This window comes from Neolamprologus brichardi, chromosome 14 (genome assembly GCF_056152115.1).
Source record: "Neolamprologus brichardi isolate AB-2024 chromosome 14, ASM5615211v1, whole genome shotgun sequence".
Lineage (NCBI taxonomy): Eukaryota > Metazoa > Chordata > Actinopteri > Cichliformes > Cichlidae > Neolamprologus > Neolamprologus brichardi.
Window position 1 is genome coordinate 22607760 of NC_142117.1, and position 23971 is coordinate 22631730.

General features: G+C 38.3%; 1 protein-coding gene and 1 long non-coding RNA gene across 3 annotated transcripts; one reads left to right on the forward strand and one right to left on the reverse strand.

Annotated features, from left to right (window-relative positions):
- Positions 1-727: 727 nt before the first annotated feature.
- Positions 728-15492, reverse strand: tmprss4a (transmembrane serine protease 4a). 2 transcript variants are annotated; one of them, XM_035909800.2, is made up of 13 exons: positions 12745-13130; positions 5300-5354; positions 4866-5015; positions 4605-4757; positions 4398-4524; positions 4166-4285; positions 3562-3605; positions 3133-3295; positions 2831-2997; positions 2535-2630; positions 2280-2422; positions 2018-2170; positions 728-1855 (listed from the first exon to the last, which is right to left on the reverse strand). In XM_035909800.2, exons 1-13 carry the CDS (start codon positions 12748-12750, stop codon positions 1844-1846), a joined length of 1389 nt encoding a protein of 462 aa, XP_035765693.2. In that variant the 5' UTR covers positions 12751-13130; the 3' UTR covers positions 728-1843. The 2 variants fall into 2 exon arrangements, with proteins under 2 accessions (XP_035765693.2, XP_006795476.2); XM_006795413.3 differs by lacking the exon at positions 12745-13130 and adding an exon at positions 15397-15492 and having other exon boundaries at positions 729-1855.
- A 4904-nt stretch (positions 15493-20396) lies between these two features.
- On the forward strand, positions 20397-22843 carry LOC148098877 (uncharacterized). The gene is made up of 4 exons (XR_015720036.1): positions 20397-20580; positions 21275-21409; positions 22273-22300; positions 22418-22843. It is a non-coding gene; the product is annotated as an uncharacterized LOC148098877 (long non-coding RNA).
- Positions 22844-23971: the final 1128 nt, after the last annotated feature.

Genomic DNA, 23971 nt, shown 5'->3' on the forward strand with positions numbered 1-23971 from the left:
AGGACACCGGCCCTTGGGGCCTGGAATTGCCCACCCCTGCCCTAACCTAATTTACCCTTTAAACCAGGGGTAGGGAACTCCAGGCCTCGAGGGCCAGTGTCCTGCAGGTTTTAGATGTGTCCTTGATCCATCACAGCTGATTTAAATGGCTAAATTACCTCCTCAACATGTCTTGACGTTCTCCAGGGGCTGGTAATGAACTAATCATTTGATTCAGGTGTGTTGACCCAGGGTGAGATCTAAAACCTGCAGGACACCGGCACTCGAGGCCTGGCGTTGCCTACTCCTGTTTTAAAGGGTTAATGGAGTAAAGTCCCTGTACTTTGTTGACCATAAGGGGGCAGCATTTCTTTAGTCTTCAATCATGCTGAACAAATGATTGTTTCTCCTGGCAAGGTGGGCTATCATCTGATTGTGCAAAAAGTTTGAATTAAAAGTTTGATCTAATATTTCATAATCTTTTGTTCATAATGTAAATAATGATAAAAAAAAAAATTAATTAATTCTTCACTTTAATTTAAGGTCTGTGGGTGTTTCTTTGAGGCTGGGATGACACTGAAACATTTAACAACACACAATTAAGAATAGAACAATTGTCCCAGTTACCAAGTTAACATTGTTTTTATTGTCTTTGCAAACAACTCATATATTAAACAACAACAACAACAAGAATAAAATGGAAAATATTCACAAATAATAATCCCCATGGCACTCATACTCATGTCCAACTCTATTTAAAATATGATATAAAGTACTTTTTTTTTTAGTAAAGAAACAGTGTTAAAACAAATTCAGGTTGATTTCCTGTTTGAATGAGTTTTGGTTGAGTGCAAAAATTAACCAACTGCAATAAATTTGACAAAAACAAATTCTGCAGTACTTTTGGGAGAAATTCCCTTGCAGTGAAGGAAATAACTTGATGAACACTAGTTGGAATATTCTGGCTATAGTGAAAATAGGAGCTGCGCATAAAGTGAGGTCCTTTAATTCTCACTTTCCACTTAAAGTGCTAAATCATCTTGAGGTCAGAAGTATCACATCTGCAGTCCTGCAAAAAAAAGAAAAAGAAAGTGCCTTTGCCCTTTAATAGGGTGATCATCTAAAATAGCACAATAAATGCATTAAACTCAGACCTTTTGTCACTTTTAAAATATTACCGATACCTGATAATAAGGTATGTTACCTTTCTCTGCAGCAGTTGGACATATTAACCCTAACCACACATTCCTAACCAAAAGTCAAGGCACACAGTAATCAAGTACATTATATCTGAGGCTTGCAGGACAAACTCCAAAAAAAACAAAAAAAAACAAAAAAAAAAAAAAACTTCACAGGACAGTGTTTGCAGCAATTAGTGACAATATAAATAAAATAAACTTTGATGGTTCTTATCTAAGAAAAACAAAACAACAACACAAGTCAATTACTTGGGTCTGACAAAGACGCATACAAACACAAAAAATGCTTTAAAAACAAAAACATGTATGAGACTCTGCTATAAAGATCCCAAACATACTAGTTCACACAGCTACAGGCATAAATACAATTGTCCCCTGAGATAACGAATATGAAATGGCACAAGCAGCACCTGACGTGTGTGTTGAAGTGTGTGCGTGTGCGCGTGCACACTTTGTTTATGCATATGGCTGTGTTTCTGTTTCCATTTTGCTGTTGAGATCTTCAACTTCCCCTCTCTCTGCAACCTTCTCTCACCTTTTGGCAACCAAAATGGAAAAAAACCCTCAAAAAACCAAAACAAAACCAGGTTTGTTTAAGTTTTACACTCTACCAGAGGTAGACCGCACTGGATTCACATGGTGGTTGTTTATCACAGTGGATGACATCATGGGTTTTTCTGTAGAGATGAAATAGAAATCATCTTGAGGATTGTATATATTAAATTACAATATTATGTTTTTAATATTTTTGAGGCAAATTCTTAGCCAGTTAAGTGACAAACATGTGATGTGACTTTGTTTCAACATTCATGGTGCTATTATTAATCCATATGCAGTACCTCAATGACTGTTTGGATCCAGTTGAGCATCACTTCCACGTTGGTGTAAACACCTGGCTTTCCCTTCCGGGCACAGCCAACACCCCAGCTCACCACGCCTACCAGATTCCAACTGGAGTCACTGATATGCACCAAAGGGCCTCCACTGTCCCCCTGACATTTAAAATACATTTTAAAAATGAAGTTTGTTCACCAAAAATAACTATAATACCCAGAATACAAAATCTAATGTAAATTAGAAAATAAATTGGAGGCCTGTTACCTGGCAGGCATCAACCTTCCCTTCTGGGAAGCCAGCACAGAGCATCCTATTTGTTATGGAGCTACCATAGACTGTGGGGCTGGAACATTCTGACTGAGCTATCAGAGGGATATTGGCCTCCTGCAGTATGTCAGCAACTGCACCTGAAGGCAGAACACAAGCACACAATGTTTGCAACCTCATAGACAGGCAAAAGTATCCTTTCTGTTTGCATTATTAGGTGATAAAGAATAGGTTACATGTAGGATTTCTCACCATTTTCTCGTTGGTATCCCCACCCTGTCACAGTCATGTAGGTTCCAGCTGTAATGCTATAGTCTTTAGGAGGCAGACAAACTGGTCTCCTGACATCTGGAAGAAAAACATTTAATAAAGTGGAAATTGTTATTTGTTTTATGTAACTTTGAGAGTTTGAAAATACATATAAAGATATAAGCTAATTACACAGACTGAATATAAGTTACTACGTAGTGATGTATAGCCACTAGAGGGCAACAGAGAGGTGGTTGAGCCTACTGAATACAAACATACCGAATACAATTGAAACTAACCTGACACTGTGATCGGCCTAGTGAGTCTTATCAGTGCTATGTCATAGTCATTTGTTTTTGCATTGTAGTCTGCATTCACTATAACTCTGTCCACAGAGGAGCCTCCCAGTGTGATTATGCGTGTCTGGCCTGACACCACTGCCCATTGCCTCAACTCCTTATTGCTTCTGCAAAAAAAAAAAAAAAGAAGAAGGAAAAAAGAGAGAGAGAGAGAGAGAGCAAGAAGGAAACGGGATCATGAGGGTCATGAATAAGACAAAGCAAATTTAGTGGAAATGATATAGTATGGTAACTATACTGACCCAGTGAAGCAGTGGGCAGCAGTGACTACCCAGCGCGGTGACACCAGTGAGCCTCCACATGTATGTTGGCCAGACCGCTGCAGGCTGACCTGCCATGGCCAGCGGTCAATGGATGTATCAGTGCCCCCAACGATGCGATCATCAGCGCCCACATTTCCACAGTCTGATAAGATATAATATTGTTATTTGCAAGGACCCGTGGTTCATTTCAAACTGCATTTTATATTATGTCTGTTTATTTGCTACTTTGTTATATGTTGCTAGGAAATAGTTCTGCTGTTTCCTGGAGACATGTATGGGCCTGTTAGTGTGAAACTCTCCACACAACAAGTAGTCTTCCACTTACAAAGCCAAGAACTTCACTCTGCCTTGTTAGGTGTTGTAAACAATATTAGTGACAGGTGCTGCCTTTGTAAAAATAAAACTCACCTGAACAGGATAAAGATACCACAGATCCAGACTGGCATACACTACTGTTGAAGAGATGTAAGAGGAGTTGGTCAGATGTCAGACATTATTCAGATGATCACAAAACAGCCTCACAATTAGTCAAATACAGAAAACGCACATCCAATTGCTAACTTGTCTTCACCCTCATGCAGAATTTTGTTTGCATTTCTGCTGGGGTTTTATACAAAGTAAAATCTTTGTTTTGTTCACTTTCGTAAAGGATGAGATAGAAGGAACAAAAACTGTGGGACTTTTTGTCTTTCAGGAATAGAAACTAAAGACTCATTTGAAGGGGTTGCATATGAAAAGGGGGAAAAAAAGTGAAATCTAAAAAAGAAAAGGAGAGAAAAAGATTTTCCTAACAAACAGGGATACCAAGCATGGAAAGTGTATATTGACATCCTGTTTTTAGCTAAATGCAGAAGCAACTCGCAAAGAGCCGGTGCTTCTTTGTAAGAATACATTTAGCAGAAAGTGACACACAGAAAGTTCCCTTATTAGCATTTCTATTTTGTGTAGTTTATGTTGCAATGGCAAAACATGAAGTCATGATTTGGCTCCCATATGATGACATCTTCCTTACCGGTCAGCAGTGGCTTGTTGTATGGGTGTGTTTGAGGTCCCTGGCCTGACAGCTGTAAATGGTCCAGTTTTCATTGGTGACATTAAGGAGCTTACTAAGATGTTTTTGCTAGTAGGTTTCCTGTGGAATCAGAGGGGGGGGGAATTTTATGCTTGATTTCAGATCACATAACACGGATGTTAAATTTGCAAGGTATTCCTCAAATTTCAACACCTTGTGATTGTAAACTCACATTGTGTATCCCAGTTGTGTACATGCCGTCTGTGTGTGCGCTTGGGTCCAGTCGTCCGAACAAACAATCCGCCAACCTGAGCCTGGACTGTAAACTTGCAAGACCTGATCATTCGACTGGAGTCGCACTGGAGAGAGGAATGAGGAGGCATTTTTCAGTTTTTCGTTTATTTATGATGACAAAGAAAGAGTGGGGAGTGCACTCTACCTGGAAACGTAGTGTTTACTTTAAAGGTCGTCATGCAGGTAATTTCATCTTCTGCTCCTACACAGTCAATGTGCCCATCGCAGGTTTTGTCTAACGGGATGAATTTCACCGACCGTGTGCAAAAAAAGTATTTGCTTTCAATCAAGTTTTTAACTGAAAAGAAAAGAGAGGGACAGGATCACAAGGGTGTGGCCAGTTTTACATATTGCAGTGTGTAAAGTGTGTTTTGAGGAAGTATATTTTTTAGGAATTGTAACTCACTGAAGTATGCTGCAATGGCCAGTATGCCCAGTATCAACAGAACTGTCAGTGTAGTGATCAACACTTTGTTGATCTTCGCTCTCTTCTCTTTCTTCTGTTTCGGGGTGTTTGGAGCCGTCATGGGCCTTCTGTGGCGTCCTGGCCGAGGAACTGCAGAAAGAAGAATAATTAGAAGTGAGATAACAGAATGTAAAGAGAAACGTAAGGACGCAATCAACAGGAAACTGCGATAGCAGAATAGAAACCGCAGAACAGAGACCAAAAAGGGTAGAGAAATTTGTCAAGATGGAAAAAAAGAAGTGTGCACATGCAAATTCTAATTACTGCCTGGCCTGGCTGTTTCCAAGTACTTATCATACTATGCATAAAAACATTATTCCAGCGCAGCAAAAATACATATATTGATCTCAAACCAACACAAACTTATAGCTTACCTGGGTTTGTAGGATTTAATGGCCTTGAGGTTTCCTCAGGGAGCTGAGCAGCTGTCTGAGGACAGAAGAGACAAAAGCAAAGGTGAGGACTGGGGTGTAATCACATCAGGTGCCTGTGTCTCTAGGTTATACCTCCTTCAACTCCCCAAGCATGTACATGCTTTATTTACCATGCAACCATGCAAATGTCAGTGTAAGTAGCTGAGCTTGCACAAACTCTTTCAGCAGAGCTTTTTTGTGTTTAGTTCCAGATAAGTGTTTAAATATGTGTAAAAATAGCTCTCTTAAACTTAAGTTTCCTGCAGTGCCTTTCTCTTCTCCATTGTGTCTTGTCTTCGTCTGAGTTGGGATGTTTGTGTGTGAAACACTAGACCCAATTTCCTAGTCTGCTTTTGACTGATCACAGCTGCCCTTCATCTGCCCATCTAGACAGCTGTGAATAAAAGGTAGGCCTTCATCTCCTCTCTGTTACATTGTTCAGTCTGCTAACATGATGGTATCAGTGGTCGTTAGGCCACCGGACCAATTAGCTTTGATTACCTTTTGTTGCTTTAGCTAGGGTTGTTTTTTTTTTTGTTTTGATTAACATCATTCCTGTAATTCAGGACGATCTGCCATGTTGTCAGTATGTTTCAATTAATCAACAGTGCTAAAGCCATTCAACCTCTAACCCATTTCCTCTTTCAGCCCTCACCCAGCCAACTACAGTAGGCCTGCCCCACCTGTTTTCACAGCTTTTTCAAGTGCTGCCATTTCAGCTCGCTTAGCCCTTCTGCCAGTAACCAATACTCATGGTTTTACCATTTCTTCAATTCTCTAAGTATTAACAGTAAACCGGTGGATCTGTCTTTTATGGGTCTGCATTTGTAGATCAGTGCATAAAATACAATCTATGTCTAGTGGAGGATCACAGAAAAAGACCAGTTATGGAAACATGGCAGAGAATGTGTTGTTCACATTAAAACTGTGTCTTTTTGGAATAATCGCCCAAGCACAAAATACACCAACAGTACAAAGTGTCCCATGTAGTGAGGAGTATTGTGACCGGCTGTACGTGAAATTTCTGTTTAACTGAAGCTGATACTGTGGAAACAGTATAAACTGATACATCAGGGTGAGTGTCCTTCACATAAAATGAATCAGGTTAAAGGCCCATATTATGCAAGTCAAACAGCTTGTGTAAGTGCATACAGTCTATTTCAGTCACGAGATTTCAGTCACGAGTAATGCCTATATTCTTTTTGTTTCATTTTCATACTTTGGCTTTCAGATTAGGAAATGTGTCTAAATGACCTAACTACAGAAGACTTAAGACAGCAGCAGATCCATGATTTCAAATCAGTACACTTACTGATGACTGATGACACCTTGATTTTGTGATTTTTCATAAGGTTGAATTGTGCTTGAAAAAAGCTCTGCAGTGTCTTTTTAAAAATTTTTACCTTACACAGACTTCAGTTAGAAACGTGAATGTTTTTTCAGTAAGCTCATTTTACTTTGGTCTCTTTAGTGGAGATCGGTAACACCAAAGGGGTAATAGGAGCAGATGGTCTTTGACTCTGACATAAGTTGTTTGAATAATCCTTTTTTCCTGCTTACCTTTTTGCTTAACAGCACACAAAGTGGCTGGCTAGCTTACATTAGCCGCAGCATAGCAAGATGTTCTTTAGCTCATACATAACAGTTGTTCAAAGATGACTTTTGGTAATATTATTGGCATAGTTACTGTATATATAGTAACCGGTTATCCATTCCTTATCCACTCTGCACCATTGCACCATAAATATGCGATACATGTTGTTATGTGTTGTCTATGTCATGTTGATGCCATGTTTTCAGTATTGTCTGTTGTGTACACGGAGAGCAAAGAAATAACCAGTTTCTTGTATATGTACACATATTTGCTATATCAAGCTGATTCTGATGGTCAGTAATGATAACTAATGTAACTAATGAGGCTGGTTCCAAATGAGCTCTATGGGGTAGTTAGAAGTTGGCTTCTGATTTTACATCATACAAACAGCAAACAATCAGGCAACACTGACAATCAGTGTACCTCCAAAAAGTAGAGTGAGTGCTACATGTGCTAATTATCAAATGTGTCATGGGAGAGATTTGGGGTTTAGCCAGCGAATGGTTACATTCACATTAAAAAGACATTAAAAAGGTATTTGGTGCTGAGCTTGAAGAGTTTTACAGAGCTTGTGGTTAAAAACAGATGCTCCAAAGCTATTACTCAACTTGCAGGCGAGTTAATATACACACTTTTCTTCTTTCACTCATTCGTTGCCTGTACTGCACCAGAAAGTCAGTCACTACCAAGATTGATTGATATAATTTTATTTCGAACATGCAAATATAATTGAAATAACAACAGAAAAAAAACAAAAAACAAAACTTTTAAATCATCAAGTTTTCATGTATATATCTTTGTCTACAGAATGCGTGTGCTCGAAAGGGATACGTGTCTCTTGTTCAATTATAAGTCAGAGTAGCTTATTTTATTCTCTCATTCACTCAGTCATTTCTTCAGCTCTGAGGTGTCTCTCACATTCATACCATTAAGCTATTATGTGCATATTCATTACATCTAACCAGTCCCTTTCCTGCCTCACTGGCCCTCATTAGCTGTTGTTGACAAGACAAGCTACTTTTAGAAAACAACAAGAACAACTAATCTGTGAAGAAACTCAGGTAACAAATTATTTGAAGAATCAGGACCTACAGATTTCAGATTCAAGTAATAATTTACTAACTGTTAAATCAACAGCCAGACAAGAGGACAATTAATACCACAGTGGAATAAAGTAGTGAAGAATGATTTGCCAACATTGCAGAGGAGGATGATTGCATCAGGATGAGATGGAGGTATATGAACAGTCAAAAAAGAAGAAAAAGAGGAGAACTGTGACATGTTGTTTGACATTTACAGGTTTTATCAGGGCTATAGTTCATAATCTGAGAGTAACAGGGGTGTTTGTCTCTCCCTGAGTTCCTGTTTTTGAAACTTAAATGTTTCAGATCATCAAACAAATTCAAATATATTAGGCAAAAATAACTCAAGTAAACACAAAAATGCAGTTTCTAAATGAAAGTGTTTATTACTTAGGGGAAAAAAAATTACCTTCATGGCCCTGTGTAAAAAGGTGATTGCCCCCTAAACCTCAGAACTGGTCGGGCCACCCTTAGCAGAAAAAAACTGCAATCAAGCATTTATGATAGCTGGCAATGAGTGTTTTACAGAGATGTGTAGGAATTTTGGCCCTCTCATCTTTGCAGAATTGTTATAATTCAGCCACATTGGAGAGTTTTTGAGCATGAACCACCTTTTTAAGGTCATACCACAACGGGACTAGGCCACTCCAAAGTCTTCATGTTGTTTTTATTAAGCCATTCAGAGGTGTACTTGCTGGTGTGTTTTGGATCATTGTCCTGCTGCAGAGCACACTTGGGTTCAACATAAACAAATGGCTGCACATTCTCCTCCATGTCTTGATAGACCAGAAAAATTCATGTTCCTGTGGTTCTTAAAGTTGTACTGGTGGTCTTTTGTGACCTCCTGGATGAGTCATATATGCTTTTTTTGCAATTTTGGTCGGCCGTTCACTACTGAGAAGCTTCGCTACTGTTCCACGTTTTCTCAGTTTGTGTATAATGGCTCACACTGTGGTTCACAGCGACCGTGGCTCAGGGAGTTGGGAAGCGCATCTGTAACCGTAAGGTCGGCGGTTCGATCCCCAAGATTTCTGTCCTGGTCGTTGTGTCCTTGGGCAAGACACTTTACCCTACTGCCTACTGGTGTTGGCCAGAGGGGCCGATGGCTGTCAGTCTGCCCCAGGGCAGCTGTGACTACAACTGTAGCTTGCCTCCACCAGTGTGTGAGTGTGAGAGTGAATGAATAGTGACATTGTAAAGCGCTTTGGGTGCCTTGAAAAGCGCTATATAAATCCAATCCATTATTATTATTATTATTCACTGGAGTCCCAAAGCCTTAGAAATGGCTTTATAATCCTTTCCAGACTGATATTGTAGATGACAGTAACTTAGATTGTTGCATGATAGCCCGCTTTACTTTGTTGGAAAGGTTCTTTTTAAGCAAGTTCTTGATTCAACAGGTCTGCAGTAATCAGGCCTGGGTGTGCACAATGGAACTGAACTCAGATTTCCATGAAATGTAGTTAATTCATCATTTAAGAAGAGAGAAAATTACTTTTTTCACACAGGACCAGGTAGGTTTTGATAACATTTCTCCCTTAATCAAAGACATCATCATTTAAAACATAAATTTTGTATTTAGTCAGGTTTCCTTTGTCTAATCTTTAAAGTTGTTTGATGATATGAAACATATAAGTGCGACAAATATGCAAAAAAAGAAGAAGCAAAAAACAAAATTTAACCTAGAAGGGGGCAAGCACTTTTTCACACCACTGTATATACTGGTAAAAAGCTTTGTTTAGGTTCAAAAAACACTTGATAAACCTATTACCTTCTTTATTTCTTGTACAATAAAGGGACTGGGAAAAAAATCTATTTAAAAAGTATGGTGTTTCTGTCATACCGGTTTAAACTGCTCAGTCAAGCATGTAGAGTGTTCATAAATTTCACACGGCAGCGAGCAAAATACCGTGGTGAAAGTGTACAACACAGAAAAATTCCCATGGCTTCGGCTCGGAGTATCTGTTAGAGTGATTTCTCATGCTTGACTGCCATTACTGTTCCTCAAGTCCAGTCACCTTTGCAATTAAAATCACAAGTTGTGTTCTTAATATAAATGTAAAATTCTATAGTCTTTAATAGGAATTAAACAAACATTTTACTGAACAAAACTGGAGAAATCTTTTTCTGTACTGTGCTGTGTGAAATAATAACTACATTTTCAACTTCCCTCTTAAACTTCCTAAAATGCTACTGTAATGTTATTCCCCTTCGACAAATGCAAACCTTTACTTGCTTATCCCCAGCATCTCAACAACATATGTCAACATTTTGAATCTCAACCACTTTTATGCCTTTCGCAAACAAAGGTTATCTGTGTTTTGCTATGCTCAATTATGACTGTTAGTCTCACTGCATTTCCAACATTTGGCACACATTATGCTAGTCATGGGGTTTCGCCTGTAGCATCATACTGTAGATCAAGTGTCACATCAATGTGGCTGCTGACTGGCCTATTAGAAGATTTTAGTATATGATATATTTTGTTACAGAGGGGTAGCTCGAAGAGCATTTTTCATCTGCCTGCTGTTCTACCTTTGTCTTGTCCTCAAAGCTCTTCAACCGCTAGATTACAAATACATTTAGCGTAGCACGTATGCTTCCTATCGTCTGGTACAAAAACACAACATGTAGGTCACTAACCAGTGAGGACTTTCCAGAACCAAAACAAAAAACAAAAGACAAAGATTAAAACTGAGAAGAGTTATTTTCTTTCATTTTCACTACTGCTTATTTTTGATGCAGAAGTATCAGGTAATCCACCCTTCTATTTGCACATTCATGTGTCACTAGTGTCACTTAATTTGGTAGAGCTACAGAGAAGTATGAAGGCTAAATTTTGAAAACAGATCCCATAACTGCCACTGTCTGTCAGTGGAAATATACAAGTTGTGGAGAGAGAGGGGCGAAGAATGCTGTTGGGCAGGGTTTTTTTTTCTTTCTTTTTTTTCTGAACAGTAGCTCAGTAGCTCTATGCTGGTTTTGCTCATGTGCTCATGTTCAGCATTCAGCTTTCATCTTAAAGTACAAGAGTTGAATACAGTGTATAAAAGAATGTGACACCTTCCTCTTTGTTTCACTTACTGACATTTCAGAAACCAACTGGAAGTAACGTTTATGGGGGGAAATAGGTAGGTACAGTAGGAGAAAGTAGGTTATCGTCTTGTGGTATAAATTACAGTTATTTCGGGAAGTAATAAAAGCAGGATGAACAAAACAGTGGGCAGGCCATACGACATGGGAAACCAGGAAGCCGGCTAAAGAAATTTGCCTTGAGTGGACCTTCCTGTAAAAATGCATTGTCATGCCATGAGATATGACGACAGTGTACTTGGAAACTTAGATGTTGTCATTGGTACCAAGACAAATATAAACTATTTTATGAGTCAGGGCAGTATTTCAAAACAGCCTGGTAGTACTAGTTAGTCACGTGTTATTCAGAGCAACAACTAACCTGTTTATGAAAAACACTGGGAGTGCTGCACTGGATCAAAAACACTGTTGGTAATGTTTGCTCGTCAAAAGGCCAGTGGTGAAGTACAAGTGGGGAAAAAAATGACAGCCTATAAAACCAGGGGCTTCTATTGATAACAATGACTTGATATGAATAGAAGTCCTTGGTTTTATTTGGCTGTTAACCAAAATACTGTATGTAAATATAAATGTCCTTTATACATGAATTTAAAACAAACAAACAAAAAAACCCAGAACAAAAACCAACAGCTTTGTGTTTGGAGTTAAGGATACTCCTTCTAAGGGTATAACTTGCGATCACAATAAGGTGAGATTCCTTCTGTATTGCCACCTACAGTAAGCTACCGGTTTTAATAAGCCTAGCTGATTCATACAGTGGACTGCTGCCAAAAAGCCTTCAAGGGAAAAAGTATAACTGGGTCAAGTTTAACAGAAAAAAGTCGTTGATACGGTAAGCTCAAGTATGTTTCCCTTACTGCTTTGTTGTAGTAACACACACACACACAAGAGTAATCCTCTGGGAACGTGTGTGATACTTTGTCCTTTTTCCTTTTTAACACAAGACCATTAATTGTTTATTGATGTTTTTAAAATCATAATAAGGCTGATATAATATATAGTTTTCTATGCAATAGCCAATGCATGTTGGTCTTTCCTGTAGAGCCATTGTGGAGCATCGCTTGTTGATTGGGATGAGTGTGAAGCTACTAATTTTAATATAACAAATACCTAGATCTCTCTCTATATAAAAAAAAGACTTGACTGGAATAATTCTTTATGAACCCTGAAATGAGTAAACGTACACACTTCTTGTATACCCATGTTTGCGTTAAGTGTTACTCAGTTTTGTGAGTCCAACATTAATGGCTGTCTTTTCCGTGCTGTGTTATTATGAAAAGTATTGTATTCTTCATACGGCCTTGCGCTACATTCAAATATCAAAAATTCTATTGGCAAAATTATGAATGTGAAATGTTCCTGCGTGTTACTGCTACAGATCGTTGATAAGGTCCTCAAAATATGTCACTACGCAACATCTGTTCTGGTTTTGTATGAGCTATCATTTCAACATAGCTGCTGTTGTAAATAATATCAATGCAAAAGGTCTATCCAGTGTCTTTATATTACGTTAAATATCAAGTTTATTACCACGTAATATCCAGAGGTCATTATTCAAATCACTTCTTAAAGGCAAGCCATTGACTGTATACCTACACGATGTAAATAATGTTGATTGTACTTCCAGTTGCACTTACCCACATGGTGAAGGTGTCTCTTTTGGTAAGGCTTGATGTAGCTTGTCACAGAGTACAGAGTAAACACTGCCCTCCCTTTCAGGAGGTGGGATTGCTCAGAAACTTTGCTGTCCCTTGGCTATCTTTGTCCCCTTCCTCTTACCGCTCAGTTGAGTCTCCCACTGTCTTCCTTCTTCCTTCCTGTTTTCTTTCTGTATTACTGTAACTTAATCAGATGCCCCTCTTCAAAACCCCAAGGCCGCAATGAAGCTTGATAATACGTAGCCTTTCAAATCAACACGGAGAGCTTCTTTTAAACGATCGATTCCCACTGACAAAACAAAACTAAAGTCCAGGTAACCTGAGACTTTAACCCTCCTCTTTCCCTTGCTTTCTGTCTCTCTCTCTACCTGTGCGCTTTTCTCATTTCTGTCCCTCCTCCCACACCGTCCTCCATATCTAAACTTCTTTAGCCTCTGCGACACAAAGCATGCTCTCTTTGTATTTTTCTCCTGTCATGTTCTTTACCCCCCCTTTCAGTCATTCTTTGGCTTTCAAATTTTACCCAAACACACATTCATGTGGCAAGCCATCTGCATGTATACAAATGGATGCAAAAACACAAACGTAACACACAAACCAGTAAAACTTGAATTTTCCAGTGGCACGGCGTACGCTCGGAGGTTTAGGTGTGTCTCCAATCTGGTTTTTTTTTTGACAGTCTAATGATTACTTTAATTACTTAGATTACTGTAATACTATATGTACAAGCACACCACAGTTGTAGTGACAACTGTGGTGACTGTTGAGATTGTGACTAAAGGTCCAACATCCCCGTCTGTTTCAGCCATGCCGCAGAATATCTCTTCTTAATATTTTGAAGAGCTAAATTATCTTTTAAAGGTGCGTTCAGTGACCGACCTGGTCACTAAGTCAGAGTTTCTAAAAATGAAGCCACTGTGAATGTCATGGGACACTGAGCATAGACGGCAGAGCAAGAAAAAAAGCTTCATTGGGAGTGTTCGAGAGAGAAGACTGATAAGGTCATCTGAAGAGAAAGAACCATTGTAAATAAACAGGAGCTGACTGTGCTGTTTGACCAGGTCTACTAAAAGAAACAACCTTTCATCACTTGGACTCTCATATGGTATCATCAGTTGTCTCACAGCATACACTATATAAGAAAATAGAGGGACTGATAGTACTTCAGGTGTGCCTCTACATTATACAGGTAGACTTGCCGGAGTGAATCAGTTTGAAGCTAATCATTTTTGCTTAGGTCTCTTTCAGCCAATAACTGCTGTTACTTTGTTGGAATTCAGGCTGGGGTAGAATTAATAAGACATTTAGAGCCTCCACCCTGAATTACATGCATGAATTCTTTTTGTGAGTTTACCCATTGAAGCCTGTGGAAAATTGTCATCACAAGCAGCATTACACACTGCCACTTTTACCACAGTTTGCAAAGAAAATCAGGCATCATTTATATCCCCTTTGCTATATTACATTTCTCACAGGCAAACAATGTAAGTTGCGTGAATGCTGCAGTCGCAATATTTACCCGCTCCAACAGTCTGACATGATTAAACAATAGCTGACAAAATGTTTGCACACACGATAAAAGAGAAGACGAGAGAAAGCCAGGGATCTAATAAAGCTATTGTACGCCCTTGTTTGATTCCATTAAAAGACTGCTTCTTCTTCTTCTTTTTTTTTTTGACGATCCTATCAGTTCTGTGACGTGACATCCAGTCTAATGCAGATAAAATTAATTAACTTCTTTGTGGAAGCCACCTGTTGTGTTGTGCAAAGCTCAAGGACGGCATGAACATCTTGGTAATAAGTTACATATTAACTTGTGTGATACATGTGTAAATACATGTGTGTTTCTGCTGAGACTCAAAAGTAATGACGATGAACATGAACCAAATAAGAGAACTTCCTATTTTCAAGCGTTTGTATCGCTTATTCTACGAAAGCATTCTTGAGCGACAATTATTTTAGCAGCACATTTGAATTCTGTGCAAACCTCAGAAGAATTTAAGCAGAGTGATTTTGTTTCACATATTAGGTCGTTTAAAAACATATTAATGGCGTCGAGTATTACAATGCCAAATTTGCACAAATTAAAATAAAAATATGCTTGCAGAAACAACTCCAAAAATCTCCTGTTAAAACAGCTGATGATGTTGTATTTGACTATGTCCAACTTTAGCCCATCACGAATGGACGCAACGCATACACGTTAATTCCGTTTCTTTTCAATGACATCAGAGATTGATCTTATCATTCCATAAAATTTCAGTGAAAGAATATTCATATGGAGAACTTTAAAATATGTGGGACTACAGAAATTTTAAATCTGGGAATCCCCTTTAAAGCTAAGACATCTTTATCAGGCATGCTCTTATCAGAGTTTAGTAAAGCCGAAACTTGGAAACAGAATTATGAAAGTTTTCTCTGAGCTGGTGAAGTTCCCCATATCTGTAACTCATACAGGATGCTGTTCTTTCCTCAGTTCTCCCTTTTCTGGATGAATACAATCAAACACGTATAATGACGTAGACATTACCTAGATGCCATCACGATTGCAAAGTTGTAAAAAAAAGAAAAAAGAAAAAAAGAGAGAATTTATTACATTAACACAGATAAACATATATTGCTTTTCCTTACTTGAGAGATGGTTGTCGCTGTCAGTTCTTCTCAGTGAAGTTCTCAGTAAAGCATCTATAGAACAGGGAGCAGCCTGGTTGGAAGTGACACCTGGTATGCAAACTTCCACTCTGTAGACCGCTTACTTGAATGTTCCCTCTCTCTCTCTGTCTCTCTCTCTCTCTCGCCCTCACATGCCTGGTCAATGTACCATCAAAGCTATTTCACTACTACCTCCCCACCAGTCAACGCAAGCCCTCCTTTGTCCACACAGGTGTGTATTTTGTGAAACTTGATACGTCCTCAAGAAACCTGCGAGACTCAAAAAATAAACCGTTAATGATTAACAATCTCACATTTCAAGTTCCCGGGTCTCTCCACTTTCATCTCAAATCAATCCTTTTGTAAAAATAGGATCATTAAATAAGACTGAAATTTGTTTTAGCTCAAGAGAAAATTGACTCAAAAGACACAAACAGATAAATCAGTTTAGATATTTATTATATTTTAAGATGAATAGTGCTATTTTGGAACATGAGTGGACTGGATAAAGCAAATAGGGTTCATTTTCTTATTGGAATATGAATGTCTATCTCAACAAAACTCTAAATATGTGAGCCGTGGAAAGTAAAATATGCTGTGTGGTTTAATTGTGGAGATTTTCCAGAAACTATGATCATAACTCTGGTATCTATTTCTACCGGGAACACATTCAATTGTGTTATTGTGTCACCTGCCACCCACCCGCAGTATAAGGACTACTGCCTTATGCCCAGAAGTGTACTCTTTTACGGTACTTATGTGTGCCGCAAGCAGGTAGTCTGATTGTGAAAGACGATATCTTTATAGACGCAGGGCGGCGCAGCCTGGTTTTCTATGATTACTGTCATTGCAGAGGATCAGTGACACTTCTCAGTGTGATGTAATAGTAAAGGAAAATAGTTTACTGTAAATCTGCTAACTTATTTCCAAGAATTTTTAAAAAAAGATTCTTTTCAAGAAATGAATGGATTCGTGCTCTTATCAACTATTTCCTGCAGTACAGAAACAAGGGTTACATTTGAAGATTTGGATTGCTGATGCCTGTGGAATTTTTCTGAAATTTATGAAAAAGTATTCCCTGGTCTGATGACCGTCAATTTTGCTGCAGCATTCAGATGTCAGAATTAAGAATAAACAACATGATCTCATGAATCGGACTGGTAAATGGCCTGTATTCGTGTAGAGTTTTACTTGGTCCCTATGGACCCCAAAGCACTTTACATTACATTCAGTCATCCACACATTCACACGCTGGTGATGGCAAGCTACATTGTAGCCACGGCTGCCCTGGGACGCACTGACAGAGGCGAGTCTGCCAGACACTGGCGCCACCGGGCTCTCTGACCAACACCAGTAGGCAACGGGTGAAGTGTCTTGCCCAAGGACACAATGACCTAGACTGTCGGAGCCGGGGCTCGAACCAGCAACCTTCCGATTACAACTCTTGAGCCACGATCGTGGTAGTATAATACTATGAAGGATATTTTCTTGGTATATTTTGGGCACCTTAGCATCAACTGAGTGTTATTTAAATGCCACAGCCTATGTGATCATTACTGATGATCATACCCTTCCCTTTATGACTACAGTGTACCCATTTTCTGATGGCTGTATCAAACTTGTTTCTTGAACTTGATAATGGGTTCACTGTACTCAAATGGCCTCCACAGTCTCTGTAACTTGTGAAACTTACTGATGGCCATTGTATCATTTGTCAACATCATGTTTATATATATAGATATTAAAATAAAGGGTGGGGCATTTATATGGATACACCGTAATAAAATGGGAATGGTCGGTGATATTAAAGTCCTGTTTGTGGCACATTAGTATATGTGAGGGGGCAAACTCCTCAAGATGTGTTTCCCTCTTTATGTACTGAAGCTGGCACGTTCCCTGAGTATTTCCAGCAAGATGGTGCACCACCACATTATGGGTGCCAGGTCCGAGCATTCCTAGATGAAAAGATTCCTGGAAAGTGGATTGGTCGTTGTGGGCCAGTTGAATGGTCCCCAAGGTCTCCCGATCTGACCCCCTTAGACTTTTATCTTTGAGGTCATCTGAAGGCAATTGTCTATGGTGTGAAGAGGCGAGACGTGCAGCACCTGAAACTACGGATACTGGATGCCTCTGCTGGCATTTCTCCTGCGGTGTTGCTATCAGTGTGTGAAGAGTGGGAGAAGAGGGTTGCGTTGACAATCCAACACAATGGGCAGCACATTGAACACATTTTATAAGTGGTCAGAAACTTGTAAATAACTCATGAAAGAATAAAGTTACGTTGAAACCAAGCACACCATTGTTTTTCTTGTGACATTACCAATAAGTTTGATGTGTCACATGGCCCTCTTCCTATTGAAAAAGTTGTATCCAAGATGGCCGACTTCTAAATGGCCACCATGGTCACCGCCCATCTTGAGGAGTTTGCCCCCTCACATATACTAATGTGCCACAAACAGGACTTTAATATCACCAACCATCCCCATTTTATTATGGTGTATCCATATAAATGGCCCATCCTGTAGATGCAAAACTTAAGAAAGGTCACCATATTGGTCACCATACAGTCACCATATTGTTGTTATTGGGAAAACCAATATATGCACTACAGTTTTGCAAAAAGAGACTGAAAGCAAAAAAAAAAAGGAAGATAAAAAATAAGGCTCAAAATAAAAAAAATACTGTTAATCATGTTACTACAAATAACAATAAACATCAAACTAACATTTTCTGTTTGATAGAAATTGCAAAGCAAAGTGCTCAAATATCAGGTTTAGTTTTGCCTGCATATTTCAGTCAGACATCTGGCTTTGGGTGTAATTACTGCACCCGGCAGCGTTGCTCTGTGAGCCAAGCTTCTAATCAGCAAGCAGCAGCATTTGTGGACATCAGCAACGTGCAGCCACAGGAATGCAGTGACTGGGCATACGTTGCCAGAGGTCAAAATAGATAAAACTGCAGGAAGGTCAGGATCACTGTGCACATATAGATGGTTTGGGACTACAGGTTACACTGTTAGTCTCGATACATGTGAACTTTCTTGTTTACTGTTCACATGCAAAGTGCTTTGTCACCCCTCCACAGCCGATCAATGATGGTAAGAAGTGCGGGTGAATGTCTTATAGTTTCAATACTTATTTAACTGTTAAAAGCTAATGCTTACTGTGATGATTATCTTATTTTAAGAACAACAGGAAGTAAATGTCATTATGGTTAAAATTTTGGATGATTTAAAATTGTGACCATATGGTGCTGCGCAAGTAAAGTCAGTGAACTACAAAAACCCTCAGGAGCCAGAACTGAGGGCAAATACTGTTAATGTGGCTGGTCGAGTCAAAGTAGACTGGCTAAGTGAGATAAATAATACGCAAACTAATAATTCAAAAGTGGAGCACAACTGCAACACCAATTTCTTTGCTCTCTTTTGGTTCCTTTCAATAAGCAGGAATTTTCCCACAAGTAAATGCTACGATTCCACGTCATAAATACCTGGAGATGAAACAGCATTAAGGGTAGAAAAGTTGAATAACGGAAGGAAAAATAAAAGGGCTAAATGTGTTACTGAGGTAACACATTTAGCTCAAATTCCAGATAAATGTGGAGGTGACATTTTGATCTGGGTTTGTCAGCAGCAAGAGAATGTGTCACATTTATCAGTTTATGATATGCAGTTAGGGAAGGCATTTAACTTGCTGTGCAGCGCTGTGGTTTGCATTTTGTGATTAGGCTCGTGATGTCATAATATGATTCACTCAGACAGTTTTAATAACAGGAAACATTTAACCACTGGTAATGGCTCGTGCATAAGTGTCAGCACATCTTTTAGACTTGTTTTGCACAGTACTTGTTAAATTGTGGTGAGTTTATAGCAACCGTTTTCTATTCTCATGTGCAACAACACACAGATAGACAAAATATGCACAATATAATACAACAACATACAAAATACATATTAGGCTCAGTATCAAGAAAACTTGTGAAGGACAAAAAATATAAAAATGAATCCCAAAAGGTTCACTTTAAGAATAAATGTTAATAAAGTCTTGAAGCTGGTGGGTCACTGCACTGGATTCTCCTTGTATATTCTACAGAAGCCCACCTATTATGTGATACTTTCACAGGGAAAAAACAGAAAATAAAAAACAACTAGCCAATAACAAAACATTATCTTCTGGCTGGACTTATACAAAACCTTTGCAGCATGTTGTATTTTCAGACTTCTTTGTATGCAACTTGTAACTCAATACCAATACTGCTTTTTTACTCAGATCTATTCATATGCTGTTTCACCCAGGTAAAATTTGGTTTCACCTACTGTTTGCTGTCACAAAGATGTGTGATAACTCAGCCATCCAGCAGGAGTCCCAATGCACCACCTAATTCAGGTGTCAAATAGATGGATAGTAAATGAACAGGATTTTATGTAGAAGACTTTTCTACTCAACTTGAGAACTTAAAGCAGTTTGTATAACATGCCTCATTCACCCATTCATACAATCACTTTTTCCTACATTTAAGTACTTTATATCAGGAGCATCCTGGGGTTCAGTCTCATGCCTAAGATACTGATACAGGGGCAAATATAGGGACTGCAGTCTTTATCTTAATGGCAAAGAGAGCCAGAGATTTAACTACCAATCTTACAGTTAGTAGATTGCTCTATGTCCTGATTTAAAGTCACAAAATAGTCTCATCACAAATGTAAGGCTCTATGTTCAACATAGTATTCTTAAAGCTTAACTTTCTATTTTTGAGTTTGCGTGTCCGGTTATTTAATCATCAAACTGGTGACTGATTTGTTAAAAGGTTTTCCACTGCTCGCAGAGTGACAATGCAACAGGAATGACGGGCTAGTAGAACCGCTTCTATTGTTCTAGCAATTGTTAATGAAGGTAGGGTAGAAGAGGTGGAGAATATAGAAAGAAGATGAACCGGTTTTAAAGCATGACTGGTATGGGGACATGGAAAAGCAGACGCAGGCGAAGACAGCGGACGACAGAGAACCTTTGGTCTAGTTCACAGTTGAGGCAAATAACTTAAAAAAGGCTGATGTAAAGTCGAGAAAGTGAGTGACGCAGCTCAACTCCAAACAGACGGAGGAGACTCAAAGAAAGAAAAGTGATAACAACAGTCATCCTGAGAAATCAACTATGGGGAATGGTGGTAAGAGTCTTTAAGCTGAGATACCTTTTTTTAGTTTTGTTTACAGTAAGTGTGACACACTCGAGAAAGTATCAAAAACTGTTCTGTGTAATGAGTCAGATTTATCTTTCTTGTCACGTACTGGACTTTCGCAGAAAGTTTTCTTCAAACTTCATTTCTTTCTTGTTTTTTCTAGAGATACACTGCCTTTAAATGTGTTGCTGGTTTTGCTTTTCTGTTTCATACAGTGACTAAGTGTTTTACATGCATTATGTATTACAAGCTGTCAACTTTTAACTTACAGAGATCTTTCTTGAAAGCTGTTAACGGTTCTGGAAGTTTATAAAGAGTTTATGGTGTGATACTTGTTTTTATTGAAAGCAATACTCTTAACTGTCTGTACGCTTGGTCTCTCAGTTTTGCATCAAAGAGAACCACAATGGCAATGGCCAGTTTTAGTTTTTGCTACAGATTGATTTTCCAATCAGAATCAGGGACAATATTCATTCAAAACAAACACATATATATATTGATCTAATTAGGCCCAAGAAACCAGACAGACTGTTTGGTAATTCATTTTTGTTAGAAATACCCCATGAAATTCAATTTCCGTGTCATTTAAAACCTTGTTTATTATTATTTACATGCCTGTAAGGCTATTGGAAAATGTATTAGTCTGTAGTATTGATCTAATTAACTAATTTTCTATTTGCAGAAAGCAGAGTAAACTCAACGGCCGTTGGGATTCTTGTTGGCTTTGGAATCCTGTTCATTCTATTCACCATAGGCATTGTACAATTCTGCTGCAAGTACAAATGTAAAACGTGTAAAAAATGCTGCAAGAAAAAAGGTGAGATAACAAAAGCATACATTTTCTAGTCTCCTTTTGGTCACGAAGAATATAGCTTGTGTCTGCAGCATCTCTGCTGCTTCCCCAATTAAAAAACGTACACTTAGTCAAGTCTAACAGTCATTATAAGTCATTATACTAACCTCTGACTGTGAGTAACAAGGGTATTGAATTCATTTCAATACCCTCGTTCGTTTTGTTTGTTAAGCCACTTTAAACTGAAGTAAATTACATTGAGTAATTCAAGCATAAAAAAGGCAACTAACTCAAGGGATGAGCCAGTGTTGTATGGAGACATAGCATAAATTTAGAATCTGAAAGTCACGTTCTTAAGAAAGAGGAAACAATCCAGCAAAGGATTATTTCCTGACAGATGCATCTGGCTCTTCAGCTGATCGATCTACTGTGCACTAAGGCTTAATCAGAAATGGTGTCAGTGGAAAGGTGGCTTTCAAGTAGCCATTCTTAAGGAAGGGAAAAAGGGAGAAGAGGTTGAGGTATGCGAGACTGAAGATCAGTGGCAACAAAAAAGTTAAACTTTCCAAATATGAAATTTTTGGTTCTATTCAAAGTCAGTATGTACAGGAGGTCAAGAGAGAGTCAGTTCCACAGAAGTGGAATGAACCAGCTTATTTTTCAGAAACATCGATTTCAACATGCACAAAAAAGGAAAATAAAAGAAACTATCCACATGGTGTAATAATTTGACTGAAACAACTCTCTAAATATCCTTCTGAAACTGTCATATGTGTGGTTAAATGCTTGACTGCATCACTGCCCAGCAGTAATGCTACAGCATGATAAATCCACTGGACTATTGTGCTTTAGAAACCTTGCTTATTATGTCTCCTTTTATTCTGTAGCTCCGTCGGTGAAAGACAAAGTGCTCACGTAAGTAGATTTTTTCAACAATGACCTTTGAGTGTAGACCTTTCACATCATTTTAAAAGTTTTATTTCCTCCTTTGCTTCATGATCACATGGGTGCTTTTGATTTTATGCTTCACAGCAAAGTCGGCCTGAAGAAGGCTCCCCCTCCCTTCTCCATTAGCAGAAGCATGAAATAACACCTTGTCTGTGTTTCGATCATCACCTTGATGGAAGGCATTCAGTCGTTTGTCACTTTCCTACACACCACCTACCTTTTTTCAACATGTTTGGCTCTGTTCCTGCTTGTTATTTGCTGCTTTATGTTGGTGTAAAAACCTGAGGAAAACCCAGACTGAGGGGTTTGTTTACTATGTTACTTTTTGATTCCTTTTGATTATATTTCTATCATGCAACAACTTTATTCTATAGTTATGTTTAAGAAAATGCAAACTTGTTCTTAAAACAAGGAGAGGTGTTGCATTTTTTCTGTATATGCAGAACTATGTTGCTGTTAATATCATGTGATTTTAAGAATATAAAATTATACATGTAAATAAATATTTGCGTCCAATTTCGCACTGGCAGTTTTGTTATGTGTCATGAGAAACTGACAAGATGTTGCGGTGTCCCGTGATACAGATTTGAGTATGCACACACACATGCACACACACCAATGGGAGGAAGCATATATACACTTGTATTGCAGAGGAGATTTTTTTTTTTTTTTTGCATTGAAGGCAGAATATCAACAACTCAACCACAGCAACACGGCAGTTTTCTGGTAAGCTGCAGGTGACTTCCCTCCTAATGCACATGCACATAATGGTTCCTTTCTGATACTTGTGATAGTTGGTAGAGTCCTTATAGTCTCATTATTTTATTTCCCATAATGAAACTGAACCTTGTCTAACTCATGTATTGAAAAAACAATGACCTCTCTGAGGTGGGGGTGAATAAATGTCATCTTTTGAATTCAGTGAAAATGAGTCATTTCTCACAAAAGACAAAAGTTTTTCACAACTGAAATAGTTTTAGATGGTTTTTTAACTCAAACTGTAAAAACAAACCTTCATATCTGTACAACAATACACTTACATCCTCTACTAAAGCTCTAAAATAGAAAATATAATGTATTAACTTTTCAGTGCCCAAAATAGTTCACTGACTGCACATAAATTTGCATGTGAAGATATTTGCAGTCACTGATCACTGGATATGCATGGATTACTGAACTGACAAAAATCAGCTATGAAACCCCGGGGCAATGCATAAACCTTTTGGTTTTAGACATTGAGGTCTTATATCTTCACAACATCACTCAGATATTTTTTTTTTAAGACAAAGATGTTTCACGTAGTTTCAAGTCTCAAAAAATGAGTCAGCAAAGAGTAAATATAAGATTACATGCAAAACTGTCTTTTCTAATAGTAATTCTGAAACAGTTCCAATACTCTGGTTAACATTTAACATTTAATATTTATTGTTTTTATTGGTAAACATCACCAAAAATAGGTAAATAAAAGTTGTTCTTTTTTTACTTGGGTTCAGATTTAGATTTGCTGTTGTTTTATTGCAGGAATATTAGATTCTCAGCACCGATCAGTTGTATTGTTAAGGATTTAGTATCTACAATGTATTTTCTATAGTAGGATAGTAGTTTATTGACTCAGTGATTCAAGTGACAGTGTTTTAT

What these genes read in the sequence shown, in the direction of transcription:
- tmprss4a (XM_035909800.2), bottom strand. An exon ending in CAACAAGCCACTGCTGACCG is followed by an intron (nt 3,606 to 4,165) that starts GTAAGGAAGATG and finishes TCTCTTCAACAG; the next exon opens with TAGTGTATGCCAGTCTGGAT. An exon ending in GGAAGGTTGATGCCTGCCAG is followed by an intron (nt 2,171 to 2,279) that starts GTAACAGGCCTC and finishes TTTAAATGTCAG; the next exon opens with GGGGACAGTGGAGGCCCTTT.